General features: G+C 44.8%; 1 protein-coding gene across 1 annotated transcript; it reads right to left on the bottom strand.

Moving 5' to 3' along the window:
- Positions 1-2,030: 2,030 nt before the first annotated feature.
- On the bottom strand, positions 2,031-11,582 carry rflna (refilin A). Its single transcript, XM_071909502.2, has 4 exons — positions 11,309-11,582; positions 10,835-11,172; positions 5,077-5,186; positions 2,031-4,569 (listed from the first exon to the last, which is right to left on the bottom strand). Exons 2-4 carry the CDS (start codon positions 11,051-11,053, stop codon positions 4,236-4,238), a joined length of 663 nt encoding a protein of 220 aa, XP_071765603.1. The 5' UTR covers positions 11,054-11,172; positions 11,309-11,582; the 3' UTR covers positions 2,031-4,235.
- Positions 11,583-25,332: the final 13,750 nt, after the last annotated feature.

Genomic DNA, 25,332 nt, shown 5'->3' with positions numbered 1-25,332 from the left:
GTAAGATATACTTAGTTATTGATTATCACTTAATGTAATGAATTTGGGGATAAAATTGAATAAAGTATACTCTGTTGTCCCATTTTAATGCTGTAATTATACCGATTTGTTGGTGGTTACTGCCTTGCTTGGATACGCTTGTTGTGTTTGTCAGTTGCCACTTGAGCTGCTGCTGATCTGCGGTCATATTGAGCTCGTATGAAGGTCACACCGCTTGCATAACTCCCTGGAGGCCGAATGCATAAGAGCCACTCCGCTCTTAAGAGGTGATAATGTGACATCAAGTGGGCAGCTACCTTGAGACTCAAACTCACTCTAATAAGTCTTACTTTTTCTAAAGGGCCCTTAGCTGTCCATACAAGAGCAAAACGGACTGAACGGCTAGGAGAAATTCCCTCTGCTGTCTGTGGAAAGGACAGAATATTACTGAATGTAGAGGATGGCCTCTTAGATCCTGACTGAAGTAACCATTAAGTTGCTGATCAGACATTTCACTTGGTCAGGAGTACACAGGCCACTAAGGGATGGCTAATGAGCAAATGTAGGCAAAGAATATGAGAGCCTAGCCTGAGGACATTAGATAAAGCTATCATAGATTATTTATGTCTGTACTGCCATCATTAGAGGAAAATCTTCACAGCGGCCCCGGCTGAGCATGGGCTTACTTAAACAAACATCCCTTGATTTGCCACTGGCAGCAGAGTTGAAAGAGTTAATGGTCAGTCCTGCGGCTTCATTAACTAAAATACTGTTGACTTTATCCCAGACTGTCATCATACAATGAAAGACTGCTTTGTGTAGTGATAGAAATTAGCTTTAGCTGTTAGAGTTTTAACTTTTGGCATATCACAAAAAATTGGAGAAGACTAACATAATCCACTGACTTTGTCACCATGGTCTGTTTTTCATAAATCGCAACTTTGGCTGGGATTTAGTCAGAAGGAGAAGGACCCAAACCACCTTCGACAAATGAGGCCTCAGTAATTGTCAAATTGTGGTCAGGCCCAGTTGCAGCTACTGGGAGGCACCTTAATCCAGTCCAATGCCTTACCCAGGAGAGAGGGAGGAGGCGCTGAATGATTTGTGCTACTGAGGAGACCCGGAGGCACCGCTCCAAAACCCTTTATGTGCCCTCCGCCAGCACTGCAAGAGCTACTGTTATTTTAGTAGCAGTCTGATATTTAAAGCCTGCGCAGAATATACAGGAAGAGTGCCTCTTAAAATTAGAATCCTTGCTCACTTGGACATAGAGGGGAACACCGCCTCGTTTAACGATTCATATTTGTTATTCCTATGGTCTGGGACAGTCCAATCAGTATTTATGAGCGTGGTCGTCTCTCTCCTGGAAGCCAGACACCAGAGGGTTAACACCTGGGAAGTTAGGAAGCGCTGGAGCTACTCATTAATGAATGGGAGACTGGTTTTGTGAATGTTTAGTGAGTTTTTATGCACAAAAGAGCTTTATTCTTCAGTAGTGTTGCTGATTATTAACTGGAGAGAATGTACATTTTAACTCAGAAAATCACTTTGGCTACTATCACAGTCAACTTTACATCTTCTCAACTCATTCTCTATTGAGCAGCTACAAATTTTACACCTGATTTGTGGCTTTGGGAGAGTGGAGTGTCCTCGACTACAGGAAAAGCATTTGTGGATTCTTTAATAGAGCGGAGTTCCCCTTAAACGCTGCTCAGTGAAAGGCTTTGCCCCTTTCTTTTTTTGCAGCATGTTATTTATTCCCTGAGATCAAAGGGCAGAGTCTGGGACAGTTAGGAAGCTGCACCACATTAAACGTGTGACCGGTCCTCCGTCTCTCCCCGTGTCTGGAGAACTTCCTTTTTCCTGTGCAGGAGAAATGATCTTCTTCCCGTTGTGTGCTGGACACAAATCAAACCTAATGGCCCGACTGAGAATAATGCTGGGCTGTGCTGTTTGTTCCTCAGGATGTGCTGCGGTGTGACGTGAGTTTGTGTACGCCGGGAAATGTGATGTCCCACGGTCGCAACCAAGGAAACAAGGAAAAACAGAAGTTTCGGTTTGGGAATTACTTTTTTTATTCAATTAGGATATACATCTTTTTAAATTATTTTCTTTTGATCAGAACAAGAACGATGATTGACATGTACAAAAATATAAAGAGAATTATGAAGTGCCTCGATGCCACATATACAACAGGAAAATATTTTACAGTAACAAAATCAAGTGTTAGGAAACACAAACGCATCTTACATAGAACCACCAGAGTATTGAACTTGACATCCCCTAACTCATTTTCATGCCTCTTTCTGACATTTCTCAGACCAACGACACGTAACGAATCCCTCATCCATCTTTGCAGTAACTTTCCCATCGTGTGCAAACCACAAGATCACCTCAGCACCAATTCCCTTGTTTCATCTTTTGGGTCCAACTGTGTGTGTGTGATTTCTCCTGGAGCAACACCATGCAGCTCTTGTATTGCTACTTATCATGTTCCCTCATTAAACCCCTGTACCCATCCACTGGTACTGATGCACCACCTCAGCCTCATCCCCTCCATGTCCCTTCTACAGTTCACTTACTTAGAGGAAAGAGCTTTTTTTTATATATTCAAACAATGCTCAAGATCTCAATATCTCAATTGAAATTAGGGAATACACATTTACAATGAAATAAAGTTGAAAGTTGAGCTAAAAAAAAAAATTTGAGGTAAGATCTGAATTCATAAAACAAGTTTCAATATTTACCATGTTCAATAATCTATATATATATATATATATATATATATATATATAAGACAGACACAAAGAAGTTGTGAGAAAGATCAGGCAACTCTCGATAAAAATCTATCTGGCTGTTTTCAACAGGCAGTTGTAATCTTCAACAGGGAAATCTGATGCTGTAAATGAATCTGAGCCGCCCATTTCACTGCTCCTGATATTGCTGATTACTTTCTTGGATCATAAACTGTCAAATCGGAGATACTACAGTTTGTTGATGTCTGAAAACAACACACCATGTGAGTTAAATTCCTCAGGTCGGCCTGTCTTCAACAGGCAGTTGTAACAGTGCCAAATAGCCCACTTGAGGCACTCTTAAGAAAACTGCAAACAAACCAGACCTCAGTCAAATAGTAGCTGGAAATTCTTAGGGTTTGTTTTAACACTCATGGAGAACCAGATGGGTGGTGTCGCTGCATCAGTACAGTGTGCTCAGCATCGAGGGAGTCCTGACAGAAAAATATTATAAATTGACTGTCAAATACTTCCCTCTGATTGTCTCATTTTCTGACCCATATCTCATATCTCATGTCTCATATTTTCCCGTGTGGCAGACCCCACCCATCTGGCACCAAAGCAGGTCAAAAACAAACAATTTGATTTATTGGCAAACTGGGAAACACTACAAAGACTGTCTCCATCTTTGAATCTTTCTTTAAAATCTTCTTCGAGACTGTCTTATGTTGCTGTGATTCTTCTTCTCATTAGACCTCAGTCTTACTTCTACAGACTGTCTGGCTCTGTTGAATACATGAATCAGATAATGGATCGAGCTAGAGAAGCTACTGTTTGAATGTTTGCTGCTGAAAAAAACATAAAAGGTAAAAATGAAAGCAAGTCTCCTGTCTCAGTGTGTGGAGTTGTGACAGCGAGAGAAACTTCCACTCAGCCACTCCTGTGTTAAAATATCTTTGGTCCAATTTATCAAAAGCAATAGATCAGCTTCCCCCTCTGCGACGCCAGTCCCTGGAGAGGACTGCCATCAATTGCGACACATAGAAAACAAGTGCAATAAAGCCCATATTAGAAAGCTTTGCATTGGTGTGAATGGGTTTTGCGCGAGCTCTGCTGAAATCCATGACAAGCTTCATCTCAACTGTTCCGTTTTCTACGTACATAGACGACGTCTACAGTCGAGACCCGGATCGTTACCTCCGCTGAGGCGACGGTCTGACCTCGGAGGAGAGCGAAGGCCACCAATTTGTCAGCGCTTGTATTAAATAAGACAATTAACCGTTGAAGTGCAGCTTCAAACTGCCAATTCCCCTTGTTAAAGACGGCATCAGTAGAAAAGTCTAAATACACTTAGGTGAAACGTCACTACAGGATTCCCGGCGTTCCCTCCGTGGCGAGTAAAGATGAGCGGACCAGGCGGTTCTTCAGGGCCAGTCTCACGCCTCGCGGTATTTCCCTTCCAAACACGGGCGTTCCCGAGTGCCTCGTCCTCCGTAACGCGAGCTGAGCGCCGCTCCGGCCCTACAGGTCCTCCGTGTAGATGATGCAGGGGCTGCTGTCCTCGCTGGACTCCAGCTGCACCGTGGAGACGAACCAGCGGCGGGAGCCGGCGGCGTTGTAGGTGAGCGTGGTGCGGTAAGTGTTCTTGGCGTGTTTGGGGTAGATGATGGTGGTGCTCTGGTAGTGCAGGGGCTTCTGCCGCGGCTCCAGGTACACCTGGGACTTGTAGCTCCGCCAGGTGCAGTTCTGCACCGCCACCACCGTCTCGCTGTAGGAGGTGGCCGTGGGGACGGGGGCGCAGTACACCCGGTCCCGGTAGTGCTTGTCCGAGTCGTACTTGACCTCGGAGTTGCACCTGCGGAGGAGAGAGTGATAGTTCTTGAGAAGGAGAGCCAAAACATATCATTCCTCCTCAGATTTATCACTGGAGACAGCTATGGTACTCATCATTGCATCTTGTACGAAAAGCTTGGGTGGTCATTGGTATTTATTTATCTAGAAAGCCTGTATTGGAAAATTACCTCCTTATATCATGACAATGTTGGACTGGAAATTTAGACCCTAACAAACCCACACAAACGACGTGGCTTATGCTCCAAGTTCCTCCAGTTAATTCTGAACTGATCTACAACTCTTAGACTTTGTTTTGCTTTATCCTTGTAATCTCAACATCCTTGTAAATGAGGGCCATCCTTGATGATTTCTTCGAGAAATAATTAAAGGTTTGAAACTGATCACTAGGTGGCAGTGTTGACAGGAGAATATTGATCAGGAAAATAACTAGGGGACAGAAATGAACCACATTCCATATTCTAACCAACACTTACTTATATATATGTTTTATATGTAGAGGTTGACTTACTTGATTTCTTGCTCTGGTTTGGGGTTGACCTCGATGCTTTCTCCGAAGAACACGGGGTACATGCGAGTCCTGGGGTCTGTCCCTGTGGAGTTCAGCAGCAGGTAGGGCAGCTGTGGAGAGGAAACACAACGTCAGAATGTCAGAAAACATCCATGAAGGCTTCACACCGCCTGCTGAACTGTTCACAACCCGCCTGCCTTCAGCTCTGCCTGCCAGCGTGTCCGTTCAAGGAATCCTCCAGAGATCTCGCTGCGGCTGGGGAATGCCAGCAAACCAAATTAAAAACACTACAACTCCCCACCCCCTTCACAAAGAGATGCTCCTTGATCCTCCCACATGCCTGTCAATAGCACAACTGTATATTATTACAACAACAATTAGACAAGAAGCACCAGTCACAGCAACACTTCCATTCTAATTCAGATAATTACACAGTGTGGGTCTGGCCAAATGAAGTGTTGGTGGTAAATCTCTTTTTCACAATCTTTTACAGCCCTTCAGTCTGGCTGAGAGCCTCGGAGAGATGTGCACATAACAGCCTGTGTGTGTGTGTGTGTGTGTGTGCGCATGGACTGATAGAGGCTTACAGATTTTAGGCCTAGCTTAAAAAATGGGCCAAACAACAAGTGGAGATGATGCTTTTTAACAATAATAATATAGTGATACACTAGGAAAATGTGTTTTTTGCTTGCTTCGCTTTCCCATGCCACACCATTTGAATCTTATGTAAATTCTAATTTGAATGGATTCAAATAAAGCATTGTAAGTGTGTGTGTGTGTGCGTGTGTGTGTACTGTAATTGAGACACTGCGAGCGTCCCTCTACCTCCGTGTATTCTGAACCTGGCCATTATCACTACTCCACCTGCTCAAGCCATCAGAGCTGTTCCACTCTGCTCCCCCACACTCAATCAGTCACACACACACACACACACACACACACACACACACGCACAGTCAGACACACAGGACATAAACAGCCTCCAGACGTTCTGATGGGTAAATACTTTCTGAACCAAAACAAATTCATCAAAAGAAAACTGACTACTGACTCCTTCACTGACTGTAGCTAAATAAGAAACACCTCAGCTAAAGTAATCCTATATCAGCTTTAGAATGACATTATACAAATGTCACAGCAAAACTATAAGTGCCTATGGGAATATTATAGTGATACCATAGGAGATAAAAAAGAAATACCATAAAGCACAATAAGATCACTTTAAGCTCTACTGGCTCTACTGAGTCAATATTGAACACAGCAGACACACTGGAAGTCCCTATGAGAATTACAGGAATATTACAGTGGTTTGTCATTAGGAAAATTCACAGTGTTTGTTTTAACCTGCTTACAGCACCAGGTGGGTGGGGTTTACTGCATCAGGCTAAGTTCAGATCATGTTGTTGATGACAGAAAGCATGCTAAACAAACTTCTAAATAATTGTAACTTTCCTGTAGCTGTCTAAACTTTGTGGCAAATCCCACCCAACTGGTACTCCAGGCAGGTTAAAACAAGCACTAAGAATTATTTGCATATTCAGTATGAAGCAGGTCTGTTTGACACCTTGGGAATATAATATGTCCTGACCTCTGACCTCTGGGGCCATGAGGGGACACAGAGAGCTGAACATAGATGTGAACTACAGAAGGGACTCTCATGTGTATCAAGACTGAATATCACTGCTGTAACAAACTGACTTTCTTATTTTGTTGACAGGACAGCCCTGAGACTCATGCAGTCCCATTCACACACACACTTCAAATTCTCCAGCTCCGGGCCTTGTGGAAGAATCCTGCTCCCTCCTCTGAGGAGCTGCCCTACATCGTGAGGCGAGGTCGCGAGCGATACTCCTCTGTGCGTGTGCCTCTCAAAACATTGACCAATCTGAATCAAATGGCACCCCAGCCCCAATCCTGGCACCTCTCACGTTACACGGGGCAGATAGAGTGAAGCCGTCACATGCTGCGGTTTGGCTGCAGTTAAGCGCACATGCCACTACCTCTCTCTCCCGGCTCTGGGGACGAGCAAGAGCAGGCCAAGGGCACGGCAGATCACTGAGCGCCGCGCCGCTCTCATCTTACCTACAGCCCGCAATCATCGCCGCACTATCTGAACCTGCAAGCTCCACTCCGCTTCACTTAGCGCGCCGGCTGGTTTTGCCCTGCAGCTCTCAGGACTGCTAAAACTCTTGTGAATGGACTTAATCTGCAGGCCGTTCATTTTCCGCCGTGTGCTGCTGCTACTTCACGGCCTGAAACTAGTGTAAGAGAATGCGCTTTGGCTTTCCTTCGCCGCTCCGGCATGGACAGCATCCCGGGTATTTATCCACGTTGCATTCTGGCAACTTCTGAAAAGGTAAACACTTGTGAATGGAGGGCAGGTCACCTCCAGGCGATGGATCCCCCAGTATGCACACAAAACCAAACCCCCCTGGAAGCGCAATTCCGCCCAGGAAAAATAGTCTGCAGCTGAGCAAGCCCACACAATGTACAATGCACAATGCAGAGCCGCTGAGGAAGAAGCAGCCAACTCAAACACACTCAAAATCAAAACGTATTTCCAACTGCTGGCTGTTTGGAGTTATGATAAAGCCTCCGACCTTACAGCCTGTGTGTGCAAGGGCATTAATATCAGGGCATCAATATCAACAGTGAAGCTGGATTAGAACCAGTCATGAGACCCGTCTCCTGGCTAATCCAGAGATAGTTATAGCCCTCAGTGATCTCCTTCACTATAGTATGCTACAGGCTTATAGTATACACTACCTGTACACAGCCTAATACGGCTCTGAAGGACTCTGCCCACCAGCTCACATGACCACACTCAAGTATGGAAACATGGCTCCATTATGCAACAAATATTCATGGGTATCACTTCTACCCATATTGATGAGGCCACTTGTCCCTCTTTGAAAACTCTCATCTTACGCCTACTTGTCAGTTTTGTTGTGTGGCATAATACGGCATTAAGAGACAGAAATGACAAATCTACTCATGTGTGAAGAGTAGACTGTGAGATTAAGTAAAAAACACTTGAGCGCACATTCGGCATCGACTGTGTTTGTGCATTTACACGTTTAAATTAGCAGTGAGAGGTCATCAAACTCTTATGCAATGGCCTGCAACCGCTCTAACAAGCTCCTGCACCTCAAAATAGAAGTGGTGGATTGTTCTTAGGTGGCATACAAAAACAACACAAAAATAGATTTGGAAAGAGGAAAAAAAACACTGGTGCGCACGAGAAGCGTGTACGTCTCCCCTCGTCCTGCTACCAGACATGCACCCAGATGGCCGAGTCAAGAAACGCTTTGAAAGGCTTTTTCTCTGATGGAAAGGTTTGATTCTTTCCATACACACAACCGCTGGAAAGGTATTAGAAACACAAGCAGAAGCAGCCGCTATCACAGTTGATGTTTAAAAGGGAAACCACAAAGCAGAGGAGTCCTGCTAGTCTCGACCTCCGCAGGATTAGGGTTCTAACTCTCTCTCTTTCTTTCTTTCAGGCCTCAGCAAACCAATGTCACGCAACTCCCAGGATGCAGGGCTGGATTTCTGAGGCCTCCTCCAGACACTTTAAAAGCCACCCCAACCTGCGCAGACATGTTCTGAAAGACTGGGAGCGAGCTGGAAATTATTTTTTTCATTGAATCAGCCTTTTTTTTTTCTGCACTAGCTGTCATGTGTGACACAAATCACTGCAGATGTCATGAGACTGTATTTGTCCTCCGCTGTAGTAAAGTGGGGCACAACTTAAAATACCATAACTTTTCTTTTCCATGGAACTTACTCTAGCATGTGAGATATATAGATGTTATTTTTGTAGGACTGTCCTCAGCCAGCTAAAGAAATTCCAAGTCCAAATATTATCACAGGATGGCACTGACTATTTGAATAATCCATTTACTGTACAAATCTTCACAATATCACACCTTCCTGGAAACATATATATAATCATGCAATTTAGACTTTAGATTTAGTGTTTATCATAGACAGATGATATGTGTGACTATGTTTCTGATGCCAGAGATGTATTTATAATTTTCAAGAAAAGATTTGTCGACTAAAACAACTGAATAGTCGACTGTTTGACAAGGCAAGCCTATATTTTTCTAAACGTTTCAATTCTGTGTACGGGCTTGCTGGTTTCCGAGGTGGTATTTGAGCAGAGGTTGGGTTGAGGCAGACAGCTAATAGTGTTACTAACAACAAGGACACTGGATAGTCGCTGCCAATTACTGAGGCTACACAAACGGAACCGAGCTAACAGGAGGCTGTTTCCATTGCTACCACATGCACACACAAGGTGAACGTATTAATAAATCCAGCAGGAGGTCGACGGTATATCAACTGTGAACATTCATGGTTCATTCATGTTGAGACTCAAGATTAATGAACTTTATTGTGGTCTCTTGTTTACTCCCCAACTTTCTTTCAATACTCTTCTATTTTGACCAATTAATTATAGTGACTTGAGCCTGTTAATGATCCCACATTGAGCAGGGTGCTTGGGGTTGTCAGCCAACAAACTGCACACAAACTGTCAAGAAACATTAACAAAAGCTATTCATCACACGACTTTCAAACCTCTGCTCTCAAGTTAATACAAATGGCAGCGTGACCACAAACATCTTTAAACCATGAAGCTGTGACCGGCGGCTGCTGAAAGACCTGGACCACGCTCTTTAAATAATGAATCGCAAACACTGAATGTTCCATAAATAACTGGACTATCTGATAAACAGCTGATGTGCTTTTCATGTTAGTGGTGATGATCTTTTTTAAAGAGGATACAGACCTGCTACTGAGTTTTATTTTGAGCAGGGTCTATGGAGCACAGCCTACTGCCACTTCCAACATAACAACAGGCTTAAGATGCACCAGTCTTTAATGCTCCTGCCCTTTGATTGAGACCTAAAGCAATTAGGATTCTTCTGCCATATAATCAACATGACATGAACAGGAATCTGCCAATGTAATGATACTCTGCAAAAGCAAACAAATGGCCCTTGAAGAAGTAGCCTAACCCAAACTTTTTCATGTCAAAGACCCCCATATAGATCCGCTTTAGACCTCAGATCCCCATTTTATGAAGGTTTTGTCCCATGAACCCCCATCTAATATTTTTATTATCCTTACAGGCTACTGTTTACTCTCTCACTAAGCTAAATTCTACTGAATGAAGTAACAGTGAGGTTAAACTATCAGTCATTTTGCTAGGGGATCCCCTGCAATCCCTTCAAGGACCCCTGGGAGTCCCTGGACCCCAGTTTGGGAAACCAACTCATTGACTGATTGATTGAAGGCACCATCGCCACCGTGGGTCGCTCCAGCTTGGCCTAACCATTGCAACTGCAAGTTACAAAGCAGAAATTCTATTGATTTGGACTAGAGGAGGTCTATGGCACCTTCAGCAACAGCGACATCAGAAAGTGAGCTGCAACTGAGGAATTCCAGAGAGAGAGAGAGAGAGAGAGAGAGAGAGAGAGCGAGAGAGGGCTTCCAGATGTTTTGTGAGTGGGGCAGAAGTGAAGTCTGTTGCTGGCCAAAACACTAAAACGCTCTCAGATTTTCAGTTTCTTTCACAGCACCATCATTATTTGGCCATTAGGTCTTTTCTCCTTTTATTCACTGTGTCAAATGAACTGACTGAGATCGTGGCAGCAAAATTACACCGGACACAAAACAGGCCCGAGTCGATGCTTTCAGATTACAAAATTGTTTCTAATGTCGAGGCAAATGCCGTGATAGCTTTTCTTACCAGTTTGCCTTCTTTGCTTTCCTTTTTATAAAATCCATGATGGTTTTCGACGGGCGTCGTGCAGCTGCCGGAGCGCGACTCGATCAGACCCGGGGAGAGGGAGCAGAAGGGCGGACTCGGGCTGGGGGGCAGCCCCGAATCTGGACTGTCAAGCAGCCCTTCCCGGTTCTTTCCTTTCAGACTGTCATCCATAGCTTGTAAGTGTAGGTGCCCCACCATTTCTGGGACGGCGCGATTCAAAAAGCACCCCAGGCGAAGTCGCAGTGACAGTTTTCCTGACGCGCTCCGCTGCTGCGTCGAAAAGAAACAATCCGTGGTGAACTTTTCCAAGCTGACTTCTGCAAGCAGAGAGAAGGGGGGGGGGGGAAACTCAGGAAATGACTTTTAAATATTGACTCTACACTGTGGACAAAACTCCACAGAGTGATATCAGTTCAGCCTTTATTTCTTCAGACTTTAGTTACTGTAGCCTACCTGCGCGTCGCGTAGTGTCCACGTTAAATCCTTATAGATACTCCAAACAGGCTGGACAAGCCAGAAACACACTGCAAACTGTTCAAAGTCACTGAAAACTATCTATAGCGAAGAAAAAAACTGTTCTCGTCCTAGAAAACAAAACAAAAAAGTGGTGGAAGTCACGCAAAAACAACAAGTCGACCGTGCGTCTGGCACTGATCTGGATGAGTGTGGAGCTGCTCTGCTCTGCTCTGCTCTGCTCCGAGTGTGTGTGTGAGTGTGAGTGTGAGTGTGTGTGAGTGTGTGTGCGCTCCAGTGGAGAGCTCCCTCTTAATGACCCTGCCAGGCTTTTTTTGCACCTGGATCCAGTCCAGCCCTCATGATCTGGATCACTTCCATGTACAGCCGACAGGGGCGAGCACGTCCTCTCTCCTGCTGCACTAAGTGCGTGTCCGGGGATGGATCCACCCTGCTGAAGTGCCTTTGAGCAAGTCACCCAAGCCCTACAGGCTCTAAGGGCCTGACCTTTGACCTCCGCAGGTGAGGGGACTTTTCCTAAGTATCACATTATTGTTATTATTATAAGCACTGGAATGAGTATTGTAGGCTTTACTTCTGCTTTCGCTCTATGGAAGTTCTTCAAGCACCTCAATGCTTTGTGCCTGTATGGTGTGTGTGTGTGTGTGTGTGTGTGTGTGTGTGTGTGTGTATGTTTCTGAATAAAAAGTCATTGTAATATTCCTATAGGGATTTATAGTGTCATGTTCAACAGTGAATTTATAGTGACCTTATTGTACTTAATGCTATTTTTCATCTCCCATGTTATTGCTACAATATTCCTAAACAGACTTATTTGCTGTAGGTTAATATTAGTATAGTGTCATTCTAAAATCTATTATAGGATTACTCTAGTTATTTTTCATAGGGTTATTTATAAATGCTACTTGACTCAGCCTGATGTCAATTCTTATTTAGCTACAGTATATTAAGAAGTCACAACAGTTGTCTTTGCTGGTGAGTTTGTTTTGGACTATTTTGAACCATTTTTTATAGCATCCTTCTAAAATTGATTAGAGGATTACTATAGTTATTTTTCGTCAGGGGTGTGTGTGTCTGTAACTGTCCTGCCTGGTGTATTTCAGGACTGGGTGGAGATGGGTGGGAACACTGTACATCCACCAGTTACTATATGAGTGTCTGTGGAGCGAACACACACAGAGACACAGCAGAACCAAGCGAGCAAACTAACAGACAGCACAGTCATCACAGCAAGAGAAGAGGCAAAAGAATTGAATCCTTGTTGATGGTTCCCTCAGCATGTCTGTGTTCCCATAGGCATACGGTTACTCTTACCAACAGCGGCACTGCCAAAAGGGAAATCAGAGCGTAAATAAGAGCCAGTGCAGAGCAGCACAGAGCTGACTGTGTGTCTTAAGTGGTTGATTGTATCTTTGATGGTCCACCAGCTCTCCATGGTGATTACCACAGATTGCCAGGAAATCGTGCGTGATGTGTGTGTGTGTGTTTTTCTTTTTTCAGTTCTCATAAAAACCAAGATAACTCTGTTTGCCTTTGTTGTCTGGAAGATACACTTAATGGCATGCCTGTTAAGCTTGTGCAGCTGTAATCGTGTTTGCTGAGAACTGTTTCCCCCTCCTCTGTGTTATTGTTTGGAAGCCGCAGCAGGAAGCCGCGGGTCGGCGCTGGGACTTTTACTGGCGTTCCCCGCGTCAGGTGTGTCTTTGTGTCATCGTGTCCGTCTTAAACAGCCCGTCATGCTGATCCCCAGGCATTCAAGAGATTACTGTGGAGATCTGGTACAGATTAGCCATAAGACACCAGGACGCAGATGATGAGCATGCTTGTGGGTGTGGGCATGTCTGTGAGCGCGTTGCTCAACTGCAGCCTCGCCGAGGGAGAAACCCAGAGAGCTCCGAGCAAGACCTGGGTCCTGTGTGTAGGGGTTTTGTTATAGAGCACTTCATCTGCCATATTACACACTGAGTAATTAGGGGCTGGTTTCTCATATCCCTCCACTGTACATGTTACACATTATACACCACAGGGGTCAGAGCATAGGGCATTGGGAGGGATCGAATCTGTGACTTTCCCGTTAGCTGGCGGTCTCTCTAATGAATCACTGTGGCTACACTGGCACTGTTTACCATTAGGGGAGAACAGGGTAAAATGAGCCACTTTTTACATGTTGTGAAACTACAGCAAAATAAATGTGCATTTATTTTAAACAATAACTGCTATGTATACTTAATGTCGTTGGGCATTCTTGGAAATTAAAACATTTTCTGTCGCTAATACAGTTTCAGAAGTACGACCATTAAAAAAGCAAAATGGGCTATTGGCACAACTTGCCCCAGGGCTAGCGGCACATTTTACCCCACAGCCACTATTTTGACAACACTGCTTCACACAGCAACTCAGGCCCACAGTTACACTAAGTTTATGATCTCATATTGTATATATGATATGACATCTTTACCATGATGAAATCACCTGACAGCAAAAAATCACTTTTCTTGACCAGGCTCACTTCATACTTTCTCCATGTGCTCTCCTCCATCACAGATTCACGGAAATGAATTCTTTTTCGTAAATCTGCCATCGCATGATTCATTTTGTGCATGGTTATTTAGATACTTGGGGTGGCTCATATTACCCACAGGCTCAACTTACCCCGTTCTCCCCTACTCAATCCCTCTTGATGAAGAATCGATGTCTGTTGAAGGATTTAGAGATTGTACAGTAAGACAATAATGGAACCAATCCCAGACTTTGGACGTGGGACAGGTTAGTGTGTCTGTAGATATTGATGGAGGGAATTACATTCACATTTTAGGTATTTAACTGACTCACAGCGAGGGGGGCTCAGTGTTTGTAGAAAGAGTCAAACCTATGACCTTTCCATTGCGGGATGGTAGATTTGGGACACTTTAACCACTCGGCCAAGCTGCTGCCCCCATTATGCAGGAGTTGATGGAATTGGGATTGTGGTACTGAGAGCTTTGTGATCCCAGGAGGCTCTGAGACAGAGATGAAGTGGGGAGGACAGCCAAGCAGCCCACTGATGATTCATCTCTTAGTGCTCCATCATCCCTCCTCCTGTGTTCACAGGGCAATCACACACATCCTGCTCCATACACCTCAAAGCCCCTGCTACACACACACACACACACACACACAAATACACAAATGCATGCACACGATCAAGCACAGACATACAAAAACATGCAGACACAAACACAAACATGCTTGTATGCATAAGTGCAGAAACTAACTCACACATGTGCAAAGCTACACAAAATACACACAAACACACATACACACAGACGCAGAGACAGCCAGACACATTTAAAATATTTATTTATGTCCACAAAAATTACAAGCATACAAAGGACATAAACACTATTAATGCAATCAGATATTAGGAGTCAGTCAGTTACATAAGTGCCTGATTGGCAGCCACACACACACACACACACACACACACACACACACAAACATTCCAGTTCTGCAGAACTCTCTCTGAGCTGGCCCAGTCTCAGTGCATTCGCATCACATTGCCAAGCCAGCTGTGCGAAGGGGAAGGGGGGGGAGGGGGGGGGCACAACACAGGTGTGTGTGTGTGTGTGTGTGTGTGTGTGTCTGTTTGTGTGTAAGAGAGCAAGTTAGAGAGAAAGAGAGAGAAAAACAGACAAACAGACAGAAGTACGGTCCTTTTGCCCCTATGACCAATTTTTCAAGTCTGTGTTTTCAGTGTGAGGTTCAAGTATTTACTTGAGGTGTGTGTGTGTGTGTGCACAGCAGTGCACGTGTGCGTGTGCATGTGCTGTCTGGAATAGCTCTCAATGTAAACAAACCACAGAGAGGCCGGCCCTGGCAGGGAGGTTGTTTTCAGCCAGTGGGGACGTCACTGTGGTTTCCACACACAACGCTCTTCTTCAGGCTCCGCAGCCATCAATCCTCCCCATCTCGCAGATAGGTGAGCATTCTCCAGTTTGCTTTTCACACAATGTACGCATAAACACTAGCCACTTGTTCACTGTCAACTTCAGTGTACTCACGTGACCGCACACCTCTGCTCTGTTCCCTTTGGCCTGCATGCGAGCGTTTGAAAAGGAGTTATGAGCGTACTTTGACTCGATGATGGATGAGCCTGACAGATTCTAAATATGCCATCCAGACCACAAAGTTCAATCCACAATGCACCTCGCTTCTCTGGAGCCTGGCTGCATCTGGTTTTAATGTTTGGAGACCCCCGGTTGGACGAAGAAGACCTCGCTCTGCAACTCGCTTTCTATCACCAGCGAGCGTTTTCTCCTCCCTTCCTTTCCCATCCCTTCTTCTAGACAGATGGATGGTCCAGCCGGGCTCCTGACCACAACACAGCCTTGTTGTCTAGCAGAGCAGCAGTTTGACTGAGAGGGAGCTCTGAAAAGCAACTCTTACCAGCTGCTAGGTGAAATAAAATAAAATACAATAAAATAAACCTTATTTGTATATTTGTATATTGTTCTAAACACCCGGTGTCTGGTAGGTCTTTCCTAGGAAAAATCCTCTGGAACACAGGAAGTGATGCGTTCCATGTTCCCAGCAGCAGCAACAGTTTGTTTGGAATCAGTAGAAGAAGAACTGGGTGGTTAGCATGAGCAGTGATAGCCACCATGGCTGAACAGACAAAGAAAAGAGCGCCACCTACAGAAACTCAAACTACAGAAAAAAACAGAAAATCCAAGGAAAAAGGTGACATTACTGGACACACAGTTCGATTGACAGATGATCTGTAGTGCAAAAACACCACAGCAATGACCACTGAACCAAAGATGGCAACAAAATAAAATACAAAAAAAAACACACAGATCTTGCGGACTACCACTTTAAAATCAATTCTAAACTTAATCAGGGAAGAGATGTCAGAATTGGAAGGTTATGTTTTCACATTTCGGTCTGTTTGTCTATTTGTTAGCAAGATATCTCAAAAACGTACAAACGGATTTGGCTGAAATTTGGCGGACTGATTTGGTACCAGGATCAGTTGATTACATTTTGGTGGTGATTTGGATCTGGGATTTCTGCCATTAGACAATTTTGTGGTTTTTTTAGCCCTAGCTATTATGCTACGTTCATGGACCGGTGGGAAAGTCTGACATCCGGAACTTCTAAGTCATGTGTTATTTTGCCGACCAACGCTAAACAAACATAAACTACTATGGAGGCTGCAACTTCACAGTAACCGAGTGCCTTCTAGCTTCATTTGCACCAGTTCAAATCTTAGCTGCTGCATTTTGTACAAGCTGTTGCACTGTTAACATCGATGAGCACGAGCATCTTGGAGAGACAAAAACACATTTTGGGTCACATGTTTTCATTTAATTGAAACCTTTGTAAATCAGTGTCCTCCTCTCTTAGTTTTTCGAGCAAAGTGATGTCTCGCTCTCTCGCTCGGCGCAGGCTGCACGGTCCGTGACCTCCTTAGCGAGGCTCCGTGTTTCCCTGAGGCTCCGCAGCTGTTGGCCTTGCATGCTAGCAGCTCATCCACTCTCAGCTGTAATCAGTGATTCACCTGCACACCGCTTCCTCTGACATTTTCACTTCCTCACGGCTCTGTTTGAACAGTCGATAGGTAAACATGAGAATGGGCTTCGTTTAATGTGTAACAGCCAGGTATCTGTTTTTATTGACCCGCTCAGTGATACAGATTTAGCGTACGGAACCGTGGATCTATACTCTGCGCAAGTAAATACATAATGATAGTTCATATGCATCAAACGTCAGTCAGTGATTTAGATACCGCTTGTACACATGCGTCAATGATCTGCCAGACAAAGGCCAGGGAGCAGGAGTGTCAACGGTACTCGCCCTGAGAAAAATGAAACGGGGAGAGAGATACAATCCGCGCTTTGTGTCAGTGTGTCAATGGTGTGTGGTATTTATTGACTAAACAAGGTGTACAGTGGTCACAGGGAGTGCAGGGCCCAACAGGAGAGCAAACAGAGCGAAATGTGAGTGAGCGGAGGAAGGCAAAGACAGGAAAGGTCACCGCGGGGCCAAAGGACAGAGAGATAAGAGCTGTTTATGTTTCTTGTCCCATTCGTCTCCATTCAGACGCATTCATGTCTACACTTAACAGAGAAAAGCCTCTCGCCCTTTGCCCCGCTCTCTGCGCTTTTGAAGCATAAACAAGCCCCGCTCCTCTGCCTGACAATGGCCCGGGCCTGTTTGCTCAGTGTGTTTGCACAGGCCTGTGGTTTGGGCGAGTGTTAGCGATGCGTAGGTAGCTTAAGGTGGGAAATCAAGTTTTTCCAACAAGTAGAAGTTTGCCGAGATTCGACAGATATCGCCGTGACACGGGTTCACGACCGTAAGATAATATTTAAACGAACTGCAATTAGACCAAAGTGATTCGGTCCACATTGAAGGAAGAACAAACGAGCGCTGCGACTTCCTCTTCAGTGACTCTGGGATTTAGACCACATGTTTCCAACTGTTGCAGACTTGCCGCTGCCTTGGGGATGGTTTTATCTCCGGCTGGTTAATACACAGAGCTTCCATCTCCAAGTGATTTGCGCTCCGCTGAGAGTTCATGACTTGTCTCCTGCCAGATTGACAGCACCCTCTAGTTCTCTGGCATCGGGGAAGGCTGTGTTTCCCATGGTGCTTTGTGTTTGCCTTCTTGCCTGCAGGGATATAATGACAAGCGTGGACCACCCATGTCTGCTTTGGCCTGGATGTTATTGAAGGAATTCCCCCAGCTTCAGTGTGTGTGTGTGTGTGTGTGTGTGCGCGCGCATGTGTGTGTAAAGCCATAAGTGCAAGTTTATATTTGTGTTCACCCCTAAGTCTTGATGATAAACCCTCATCTTGAAAGCTTGACATGAAGACTTAAACAGATTATCTAGTAATAACTGATAATTAATGATGTTCCCTTTTAGTTGTGTTTTTCATTACACCAAACACACACAGGTCTATTCACATACTGATGAAAACAAAAGCTGGAGTGAGCTCCAAAGAGCTGTAGTGAATATTTTTGTGGTGTTGCAGCCTGTGTGTGGCGGTGTTGGTGGCAAAGAGTCTTTTTTTTTTTTAACAGAGCCGCTGCTGATTTGGAGTGGAATAACTAAAACAGCATGATCAGAGTGAGTCCTGTCAAATTCTTCTCACTGGGTACAGAGTTAGATCTAGTGGCTGTAATCACTCTCAGTCCCTCTGTCAAAAGCAATCAACATTACCACGCCCCCCACCCCCCCTTTCCATCTCTCTCTCTCTCTCTCTCTCTCCCTCCCTCAAGCAGTTTTCAACACTATGGAAGATTAATCTCTTGGAAATTGTTGATGCTTTCATTAAAGGCACTATGTGTAGCATATTAACATCAATAAATCATTACCACATTAATTTTGAGACATTAGTATAATTACTGTAAACAAACAAGACTGTTGCCCAGGAGACTGGCAGCATCTACCATTCATTTGACAATGACAAATGACAAAATCGTGACACACAGCACCTTTGAGTTGGGTGTTTTCAGGTTGTGTCACCTAGTCTCCTCTCTCTCTCTCATGACGCTGCTCTCTCTTACTTTCTCCCTCTTCCGTCTCACATTCTTTCTCCCTCATTCAGAGTCACTCAGTCACTCATTCAGTTAGTCACTCTCTCACTTACTCACGCACTTTCTCTCTCTGTCTCCATACCCCCCACACCTTCATTTTTCCACCTCTTCAGTCTGGGGTTACCTCTTCAGCGAAGTGCTGACCTTTGCACTCTTGGAGATGGACATCTTTCCACTGATTGACGCTTCCGCCCTTCCTTCCTCTCCTCCTTCCTGGCCCAATCATGTCCCGTGAAGTGGGCGGCCATATTAGGAAAGAGGCTCGCGGGTTAATCTCCCTGTTTGTCTGTGTGTCCGTCTGCGGTTTCCAGCACACGTCAAACCTCATACCTCTTGTTTGTCATCTGCCGGTGGAAGAGAGTGGTAGAAAAGAGAGAGATGGGTTTCAAGCTCTGCTTTACAGTTGTATGTTGGACTGGAAGTGTCTCCAAAAGCCTTGCCAAGTAACAACATGAAAGGCAAGCAAATTCCTCACATTTTTCCCATTACATTTTCAGAGCAAGGAGCCAATAGTGCAAACCTCAGAAACACCAGGCATGAGACCACTGGTGCCCCTCGCAGAATTCACCCAGCTTCCCATCCCATCCAAACACACTTCATGTCCTTCATGGAAACGCTCCAAAAGTCATCCGAAACGTCGAGACAGACTGTAAAGGTTTTATGAAATTGATCATCGCTGATATGAGTTTAAAGCTGAAAGTGCCCCGAGGCTGATGTTGATGGTAGACTTGTGAATCAGACTAGCAGGCAGTGACACACGCTGACAGAGGTTGTTGTTTTCTGCAGCCGCTGTCTGGCCCCGGGGCCTGGGGGCAGGATACACTGTGCAACAGACCCAACTGCACACACACATACACACACACACACACACACACACACACACCCACACACACACACACACACACACACACACACACACACACACGTCTGAGCTGTTGCTCAACACAGCTGTGGGTAAACAGCCTGTGTTTAGATGCCCCTGTCTCAACCTGTACACACATACACACACACGAGCACACACACACACAAGCACACACCTCATATAGACACACAAAGGCAAAAGGCAAGGCACACGGTGTGGGCGTATTTGCAGTGCCACACCGAACGCTCTTGCCACAACTTGTTAGACTGAGAGAAATTGCACTCTCACACACGTCTATACAACATAATAACATGCATGCACCTCTTTGCCACTGAGCTCAGAGACTTAGTATGGAGGTATGGAAGGTAGTATGGACGTTCGCTGCTCTGCATGAATGAAATCTGTTCAGCCGGCCACGTTTTACCTCGCCAAGAAGAGAGTGTTTAAGATTTTCAAAATCCCCATAAACACTGAGCAGTTGCTGAGAGATTCTTTGCTTAATTTGAGTTTTGACTGCGCTGTGGCCTCTCTGTGTTTTCACAGAGCAGGCTGACTCACAGTCAACACTCCAAAAATTAAACAACACCTCTCTCATTACTCATAAGGCTGTGAAGAGGGAGCCTTAAGAACCAATTACTAAATACCTATTACTAAATATTTGTTTAATAATTTTCACCTTATTTGTCCTTTATTTATCCAGGTTATTCCCATTGATATTGATATTAAAGAACTCTTTTACAAGGGGGAGCTGGCCAAGACAGCAGCTTATATACAGACATCTCAATATTATCTCATTTGTAAGTAATAGTCTCAGAAAAATTGAGAGAAACAGCAGAAAGAGTATAAACAGTGGCACAGTCATTAAAAAACATTCCTCAAAGTAAGTTTCATCATCCATATTCCAGACACTGCTTGTTTAAACTCACAGAGTAAACCGCTTGCTATTGCATTATTCCCTATACTGAGTCACACTTGCTGAACATGGTGTGCTGTGCAGTGTGTAAATGATATCTTGGTGGCCAAATCTGGCTGAACTTTGTCGGGATCTGGTGAAATGTATCCAGCAGTTAGTCGGTGTGGCCGCTACATTCCAGGATGTTGTTTCCTTAAAGCGGGTCAGCCTGTATGGGCAGGTCACAGCTCCTGATTTGGTGCTCATGGGATCTGTCTGACCCGGGTCAAATCCTATTTGCACGTAATTCTTTGATTTATCCTGCCTGCAGCACCAGATGGGCGGGGTTACCACATCCGGAGAACTCAAGTAGTACCAGGTACGGTAAGCTATGAGTCACTAAAGTAAAGAAGAAGAAGTATACTAAATTGATTTTCAAACACTTTCATGTGATTGTCTGCCCTTTCTGCCACTAGGGCATTGTACTACAATATGTACAGAAGGAACCCCACCTTAAAAGTTAAGAATTGTATGCAAATATTACTTGAGCCAGGTTGGAAGTCTATCCTCTGGTGTCCAGTCTAGACAAAGCCACTGCAATTTAGTTTACTAGAATTCATCCCACAGTGATTAAGGGAGTGGGAGATGCTACTGTGGCTTTTGCCTGTGTGCCGCTTTTACACAGGATATGAGGATTCAAACTTGAGCTTCAACTCACGGCCTGGTTTTGGCAGCGGGTCCGTTCAGCTGTGTGGGACCGGACTGAGGTCGGGTTTTAACCGCTGTCCCACCGCTCCGCTGTTGACCCTGACTGACCCCCGGGCCGCTCTTCACAGGCAGCCAACAGCAGCTGCTCCCTCCGTCGGCCTCTCTCCCTGACAACAGCCAGGAGGGACGGGAGGAGCGGCAGGCGGGCACACGGGGTCAGAAATCAGGAGTGGGGAAGTTCTTTCCTAGTCGTACCTTCACGGGTCATTTCCCTGCACTGTGGTAATATTTTCACACCACTGTATCCATTAGCCCCTCAGCGGCCGCAGAGGAAAGTCATAATAAGATTTGTGCATATGTAAGCTATAAAGAGCCTAGAATATTGCGGCAAGTGCAGCTCTGCCTTTGAACCGGAGCCCTATTTGATTTGGAGAGGAGGGATTTGGAATGATGTGTTCCTATTCGCCGCTCTGTGCTGTGTGCCAGCCGGTCCATTTTCCCGATGCGTTTTCATAGGCCTCCATTATCCCTCACAAAGCCAAAATACCGCAAAGAAAATGGGACGGGGCGGAGTTCAAACAACAGCTCAAGTTTTATGTTCGACGGAATTAGAAATGACTTTTTAAATGCCACTCTCTATGTGCTGCCCTACTGTAAGAACTCGGTTAATGAATTTAATATGCAGGTTTTGGCATGGGGCATTCATTTTTCTTTGTGACTGATTAAAAAGTAGAAATGTTTTATGGCTGCAGAAGGGAGTCGGGGTTGTTTTGTCAAATGGGCGTTGTGAATTTTAGTTCCCTTCTTATGTGTCATCGCTGTATCAAACCTTATTTAGTACCTAGTGCATTTATTGTGCTGCTGGTGAATTATTGCATTTGGGTTCTAACTTGAAGATAACCCAAACTCCCGTCGTTGCTGCAGGCTGTTGATTGAGAGTCTTCATGGCACTTGAGGTTTGAGATGAGAGGTTCGCACAGTCAGCACTTTCCCTCCCTCACTCATTCTCTTCTGGCTAGTCAGCATTTTTGTTCTAGGGAACTTTTTTTCTTTGGTAAAGATTATTTTAAAGGCATTTCCGATTCAGTGGATAGTACACAATGGGGAGTTATAGGAAAGATGAGGGAGAGAGAAATACATGAGACAAAGGTCATGAGCCAGATGAGCCAGATGTTGCAAGTACATGTTATGGACCTTAGCCCCAACAGGACATCCATGTTAATGTACATTTTATGATTTAACTTGACCACTTCTTGTCCCTTTGAATTAACTGACCACTGGGAACTCATCTCTGAATCATCTCTCATGCTGAATCTGTAGTTTTCTTAACAAGCTCCATACTTGACCAACGTACTGTACAGCAATCAGACTGAGGTGTTTCTGCCCAGGACTTTTGGAGCTCTCCATGTGCCACTGCCTCGCTCCTCTGTGTAATTTGTACTTCTTATGAACATTTTTGTGGATGGTGGTAAGGGATGTGGTGGCACTTATCTCCAGTGGTGGTCCCACCTCAAGTTCAGAGACACATGTTGTTAGCTTTTAAAGAACCGTGAATGTGTTGCTTATAGCGCTAACACTGCTATCTGACCCAAGTAATGAATGCAAACTCAGCTATATGTATCGATTTGACACTCATTTCTAAGGCTTTTAACTCATCATCATAACAGTAACCTTGGTGACCAATGCGGTGAAAGTGTATATAATATCCTGACATATTTTTCCTCAATATTCGTATTGCTGAATAGGCTTTCTGTAAGTATTTCTGATGCAGGTGTGCGATGACTCAATTGCAATGCAAGGTCCAGTTCAGAATGTGTTAGCTAGTGCTTTTCCCTACCAGGCTGCTGAGGCTGGCAAGGCTGCGGTTCCTAAGAGATTAACTCACTTCCGCACACCACAGACATGGAGAAGCATGCTGAGTTTAATTGGTCGAAATTGGAAATTGGAGGGAAATGAAAAGACAAGTAAATGATTTCCAGCCATCACTGAGCCAAATGTGCTGCTTGGGTATATTTCCCACCCATTCTTTATGATTTACTATTCAAAGGGATTTCACAGGTGTTTGCATTAAAATTTGTTTGCATTTGCATTTACAGGATCGATTGAGGGAGGCATTTGCCTTTTAAGTAGCACTTCGGCGCTAAAAGAGACACGGCAGAGAACTGGTGAGTCAAGGGATTTTTGAAGGACGCATTCTTGCCCCTCCGATCCCTCAGCGCTGGGAGGCCATAAACATGATGAAGATTTACTACTGATGCTGCTGATGGATATATTTAAAGCCATCACTCTTCCATTGCCAAGTCATTGAAATCTCCTCCTTAGGGTACAGTTGGTTGGGGTGATCGCTGTACGTTACGCCCTGTGATTTATCTGAGCCGAGCTGACAATGTGATAATTGATAAGGGCTCTAGCAGGGAGCAGCGAGATCTCCCTGTTCCTTCTATAGTCCGATTGTATTGCACTCTTTACTCAACCGTTTTGGCCTCAGTGGCTTCTGTGCATTATACCTATAGTTGAATATTATAGTATATATTAGAAAGGCGTGTCCCAACCACTACACCATCCTTGAGCGTGTATTTCACTGCTCTAAGTCAGTAAAGTTTTGCGCTCCACCATTTTTGGACCATTAGAATCCATTGAATCTTACTGACCCCTCACTGAAAAACTGAATAGCAACTGACTGTCTGTAGTGGGAACAGACAGATCCTCACTTTTATCATTGCAAGTCCACTCAGTAGTGACAAAACACACACATGTAACTTGATCTGGACTTTCCAAATACAGCAGTTAGATTTTTAGGTGTATTATTACTGCTAGTTAGTGAGGTAAGATTAGATAAGATTCTGTAAAGGAGTAAGCAACTAGAATGGTTCTCTGCACTAATTCAAAGCTTAGTCAGAAAACAACAGTAATGCGAAAACATGTGAGCAGCAGCCGTTAAACATACCAACAAACCTACGTGTTTTTCTGTTGATTTTGAATGGCATGTAATTTGTGGAGTGTTTCTATTGAGCGGACAACAACATTGAGTCTTATGTAATACTGGGCAAGTCATCTCCACGGGGCTGGGTCCTTGCTCCCCGCCATGCACATATTGATGGCGTGTGTGTTGAGTGTGTGTACATGAACATGCTCGCACAGGCACCGGGGGTGTGTGTTGGCTGGGTCGGTCTAATGCTAATGTTTTCGGTAGGTGCCAGACACACACCCCTGAGTGGCTGTGTTGTAGATAGGATGCAGACTGTGACTCACACGGCGAACGTGACACCTGCACCTTCCAGGCTGTCACTTGACATTGAGCCACACCCCGCTTGCGCAAAAACTCTGGTTCTGACGCAAATCCTGCTAATTAATCCTGCCTGTCAAGCCCTGCAGGCACAGAGACTGAAAGACCTTCGGCCAGGTTTTAATGGGGCCATTTTATGCCTGCATTTTCCATTGATTCATTTATCGATTTCCCTAGTCATATGTTGGACTAAATAGCTTCAGCGTTTTCAAGGCCAAATATTTCCTCCACATGTGTGGAAGTCCATTGATAGCATGTGGCTCCATTTAATGTAGACACATAAAACAACAAGCAGGAAGCATTAAAACCCTGAGAGGTTGGCTTTGCTGCTCTGCAAGGGACCGAGCTCTCAATCCAGCCTGTGTGCTCACAGCCTAACCTGAGGAGGGGGCACACACACGCACACACACACACGCACACACACACACACACACACATACACACACGCACACACACACATATACGTACCTGTTCAAGCAATTAGACACACCAATTCTCCATAATGGAATAATAAATACAGATCAAGGGGCACTGTACACAGCTAGTGCCTCTCTTTCAGCCCTCTGTGCCTTATTAGAATAAACACAAGTGGTGTGTGAGTGCAGTGAGGCTGGAGAGCGCTGAACAGTCCTGGGAGTTCAAACAGATTTCACAATATTTCTGATGGTTTGTT

Source organism: Centroberyx gerrardi, chromosome 8 (assembly GCF_048128805.1).
Source record: "Centroberyx gerrardi isolate f3 chromosome 8, fCenGer3.hap1.cur.20231027, whole genome shotgun sequence".
Classification (NCBI taxonomy): Eukaryota; Metazoa; Chordata; class Actinopteri; order Beryciformes; family Berycidae; genus Centroberyx; species Centroberyx gerrardi.
The sequence above is the reverse complement of the archived record's forward strand: the minus strand, read 5'-3'. Positions and strand labels throughout refer to the sequence as shown.